At 50.8% G+C, this 4,848-nt stretch overlaps 1 protein-coding gene across 1 annotated transcript in view; it reads left to right on the forward strand.

Annotated features, from left to right (window-relative positions):
• Positions 1–311: 311 nt before the first annotated feature.
• Positions 312–4,848, forward strand: part of PNPT1 (polyribonucleotide nucleotidyltransferase 1) — a 42,009-nt gene continuing 37,472 nt past the window's right edge. The window contains exons 1-3 of the mRNA XM_004710208.3: positions 312–472; positions 3,570–3,630; positions 4,176–4,250. Of these exons, the coding sequence (XP_004710265.1) occupies positions 312–472; positions 3,570–3,630; positions 4,176–4,250 (297 nt within the window). The remainder of the gene's footprint in view (positions 473–3,569; positions 3,631–4,175; positions 4,251–4,848) is intronic.

Genomic DNA, 4,848 nt, shown 5'->3' on the forward strand with positions numbered 1-4,848 from the left:
TAAACACTTGCATTAACTGCCTCTGTCGGTTTACGTTATTGTAGGCCATTCTTTCGAGCAAGGCAGCAAAAACAAACACACAGAACATTATCTGCCTAGGAGTCTTTAACTAGGGAAAGGGCAAACTAGGTCCCATAGCAAGCACGCTCGAAGAAGTTTGACCCTCCTGGGCCCCCGTAAGACGTTTCGCCAAGGTTTCCAATTCCCTGCGTCCTGCCCGGCACCACGGAAACGAAACGGGGCCAGGCCCCGCCCCGCGGCCCGTGTGAGCCAATCGCGGCGCAGCTCGGGCTGGTCGCGTGTCGGGTGTCATGGCGGCCTGCAGGCGCTGTTGCGGGTGCGTCCGGCTCGGGCCGCCGGGCTGGGGTCCCCTCGGCCTCCCCGGGCGGCCTCGGGCGCTCACCCCGCTGCAAGCGCGAGCGCGATGGGGTGGCTCGGGGCCCCGAGCTGTGGCCGTGGACTTAGGCAGCAGGTAAGCCCGACGTGCCTCCCGCCCTTCCACGAGGCGTCCTGCGGCCAGTCCAGACGCCCCATCTCCGGGTGGAGGCACAGCGCAGGCCGCTGCTCTGCGCGCCTCCTACCCCACATCGACAGTCCGCCATCCCCCTTCCCGGGTCTGCAGTCTCGCTCCTTTCCGTGCGCCTTAGCCGCGTGCCCTGTGGGTTTCTGCAGCTTGCTTTTGCCCCGGTCCGGGCTCCCGTCCCCTTTACTTTCCGAGGGACTCCTTGGGTGGTGCACTTGGCTGCTCCAAGCCCCGAGGTGGGACGTTCGGGCCCACCTAGAAGAAAGGTGTGGTGATCTACTTGCAAAGCATCAGCCCTTGAAAAGCCTGCTGAGCTCGGTTCGACAATGATGGAGCTGCACAGGCTTCTCCGACGAAGTGCTTCCCCCCAGAAAACGAACCCACTGCCATCGAGTCCTTGCCGACTCATAGCGACCCTATAGGACAGAGTAGAACTGGCCCCGTGGGTTCCCAAAGCTCTAAATCTTTATGGGAGGAGAACGCCTCAACTTTCTCCCTCTGAGCGGCCAGTGGGTTCAAACTGTGGGCCCTGCCATTAGCAGCCCAGCGTGTAACCCCCTGCTCACGGGGTGGGGTGGGGTGGGGACGGACTTGAAGCAATCACCCAGAGCATTTGATTCCGCAGACAAGTATGTGCTAGGCACCGGCGACGCAAAGCAACAAGATGATGGCCCCAGCGCCCTCCAAATTTGCACGACATAATGGTTTCAGAATTGTTCATTAGTAATCCACCTGCACCTTTCCTATAGCTGTGTCGTGTGTTGAAATATTTGCCGTACTTACTGGGAAAGCAGTTTATGGCGGTCTTTGTCCTTTTTCGCACAGACTGAGGGAGTAGCAGCTAGGATCCAAGCAAGTTATATTGTTCTGCGTGTTCTTACCAACACCCTCGAGGTGGGTTTGGACCTTGGACCTGCTAACCGGAAGGTCATTGGGTCAAATCACGAGCTGCTGTGTGAGAGAGCGATGAGGCCGTCTGCACCGGCAGAGATTCACAGAGCCCCCGAAACCCTACGTAAAGTCTGAGCCGGACTGGCCTCGATGGCAGAGCATTTGGTCTTGGGTTGGTTGACAGAGGGCCAAGAGTAGCTGAAGAAAGAAAGGGAAACGCCTGCTCTGGTTGGTGTTTTTCATGTCAGGAACTTGATGTTCACCTGAACTTTTCAAGCAAGGGCTTCTTTATCACTTCAGTAAGCATTTTTCAGCATCTATGAGCAAGGCTGTGGAGATGCAGTGTTTGATAAGGATCAAGGTTAAACTCAGGTTTGGGGTGGGGATCACGATAAGAGAAGTATGCACAGGGCACTCTGGCAGCACAAATGTTTTTCATGCCTGAAGCTCGCAATTAGAAGCAGTGGTGGGGCAGTGGATAAAGTGCTCGTCTGCGAGCTAAAGGGTCGTGAGATAAGCCCACCAGCGGATCCATGGGAGACAGCATGGCAGTCAGCTTCTGTGACGATTACGGCCTTGGGAACACTGTGGGAGGGGGCGGAAGGGGGTTCTGCTCCACCTTCCAAGGCCCCTGAGCAGAGAGTTTAACAAAAGGAGGGGGGGGTTGTTTGTTTTATTTGGGGGAAGCTTGCCACTCCCTGGGAAGTGAGGCTTTGAAGGAAGAGGAGGAATAAGCAAAAAGAAAGTAGCAGGATCAAGAGGGTGTGTGCATTTGCAGACATGAAAAAGCAAAGTGCATTTAGGTAGCTGTGAAAAACTCCCTAGGATGAAACGAAAGGTGAGCTGTGAGTTAGCGATGTATGCAGATGCCAAATCAGGATAGTCTAGGTTTTTAAAAAATATTTCTTGGTGAACGTTGTTGGATTATCTGTTAGTCTGGGTTGACTAGAGAAACAAATCCAGGGACACTCATATGTGTAAGAGAGAGCTTTATATCAAAGAGTAATTGTGTATTAAGAAAGCAGCCCGGCCCAGTCCAGATCAAGCCCATAAGCCCAATACTAGTCCAAAAATCTTTCTTCAGACTCATGCAGTCACATGCAATGATGCAGAATGCAGGAGACTCACAGGCCAGTGGGTGTAAAGTCCCGTGGATCCAGTGGTGGTGGAAGCATCTCCCAGGCTCTTGCAGGTCTCAGCGTGGCTCAGTGTGTCTCCCCAACCGGAGGTGAAAACAGAGAGCGGCTCCTAACAGGTCTCAGCATTCTCCAAACAGAGAGTGGCTCCTAACAGGTCTCAGCATTCTCCGAGTGGCTTGTCAACAAGAAGACAAAGGCAGAGAGAGGGCACATTCCCCAAATCCTCCTGAGAAGGCCACACCCACAAGGAGGCGTCATCAGGCTGTGACCTGATTGACAGGCTGAACTCCATCCCTTCACTCTTAATGCTATCACGCTGACATGAGACTATGTAACGACCAAGATTACACTTCACATCATTCAGCAAGTGTTTTCTAAAACAAATGCAAAGTGATATCTCCTTGTGGTCTGGAGTTGTGTTTCTTGAATGACTAGCCATGCCGAGCCTCTTTGTACGGGCTGTCTCAGTATCTCGGTGCTGCTGTCCGAGGAATACTGTGAACTTCTGAACGACTGTTCACAAGTTGGTTTTCTCAGTGTTCAAGAGGCTCTGAGGGGTGTGTGATGCCTGACCTGTGTATGATGTGGGGTCTGCCTGCTGGCCCGAGGCCTCTTTGCCTTGATTCCTAATCTGTTCTCCTATCTCAAAGGTGACTGGATTAAGACCTATCCTGAATGCTCTGCACCCCCTGAAATGCCTCTCTTACTTAGAATCGATCCTATGCCATTAGCTTTGCTATTCTTCCTTAAGCATCTCATACACCACTCTTGTGGGGTTTTGCCCATCATTGTTATTGAGGTCCTTATTCTATATTACCTCCCCTTAATCCCTTTCACCCCTTGAATTTTTGTTAATGATTTTAAACACTATCCCTTTTCCTCCCTGGATGCAGAGCTATAGGGTGTGGCAACCTTGAGTTCCATTAGAATCTTTCATTCTTTTTCTTAATCAGTACTAAGCTGGGAATTATATTGATGGCCTAAGTCCTTTTGTGTTGCTTTTTATTTTTTTACAGAAAATTAGAGCTATCCTCTGGAAAACTGGCCAGATTTGCAGATGGCTCTGCCGTAGTGCAGGTAAAAAGTTGAGCTTTTATAAATCTCATCACTAAATGGTTGCAGAAACTGGGTATCTTTTCAATATCGTAGAACTTCATAAAATTGTGGTACTGGAAATTAATTTAGATGTAAGTAAGATCAATGCCAGGGCAGCCAGGAAGGCAGAAGCCTGGGTATGTTAAGTGGCCTTGAAGATTGCTTATAAATTTGGGGCTCTGATTTATCCTGTTGGCATTAATAGATGCTCTTTATGATTGTCTGGAGAAAATGATGTCGACTGTTTTCTTCAGTAGTGATACTTGGGTGTGAGTCGATATATTAGCTGTGGCTGAGCTGTTGGTGAGCCTTCCGGTCCCGTTGCTCCAGAGAAGCCTCATGGCTGCCTGATCCTGACCGGGGGTCTTAGAGAAGGGCCTCAGATTGGCCATTTGTAGATGTAGATAATTATCCAATCACAGAATAATAATGCCCCCTTATTTGGAGTGAGGACTCCTTCGGTGGCTACTTAAATGTCCAGAGACGATCTTGAAGGGAATTGCTAACGTTGCTGTTTGTCTCCCAAGTCAGGTGACACGGCGGTGATGGTCACAGCAGTGAGTAAGGTGAAGCCCTCGCCCTCCCAGTTCATGCCCTTGGTGGTGAGTACTCGAGGATGTCCCTCACCGCAGTAGACCCTCAGTGTGGGGCTTGGAGTGTCTTTGTCCAGTATCTAGGGAGCGTAAAACAGGAGCTTGGCACAACACAAGTTTTTAAATGTTTGACTCAGTAAAAAGGTTTGTGTCATTAAACAAATATAGACTGATTGCTTCCACTGATTGGAATACTACTAATGAGTAAACTTTGTTAGTGCCCAGATGTCTAAGTTACTCAGAACAGTGGACAGGCGAATGCCCATTGCTCTCGAAGTTCTCATTGAGTGGATACTAGCTTAGAGACCCATGGTGAAGGGTGGGCTATGCTATAGGGGTTTCACTCTCTGCTTGGAGTCTGTTGTTCTTAGTTAGTTGCCACTGACCCGTGATGGAGGTGGGCTGTGCTGCGAGGTCTCCACCTTTGTGAGCTCTCACGGTCAGGTCGCCAGGCCTGCCCTCTTAGGAGCCTCTGGTTGGGTTCCCACGGCCCCAGGCCTCCTCATGCGTCTACAGGTATCTCTGTAGGGAAGAGTCAGTTCCGTGGGGTTGCATGGCTATTTTCCTTTATTAAAAAGGAGTCATGATATTGGTCAGAGTCTCGCAC

The sequence above is a fragment of the Echinops telfairi genome, unplaced genomic scaffold, assembly GCF_000313985.2.
Source record: "Echinops telfairi isolate 266 unplaced genomic scaffold, ASM31398v2 ScPeMD7_2573;HRSCAF=3158, whole genome shotgun sequence".
In the NCBI taxonomy this organism is placed as follows: domain Eukaryota; kingdom Metazoa; phylum Chordata; class Mammalia; order Afrosoricida; family Tenrecidae; genus Echinops; species Echinops telfairi.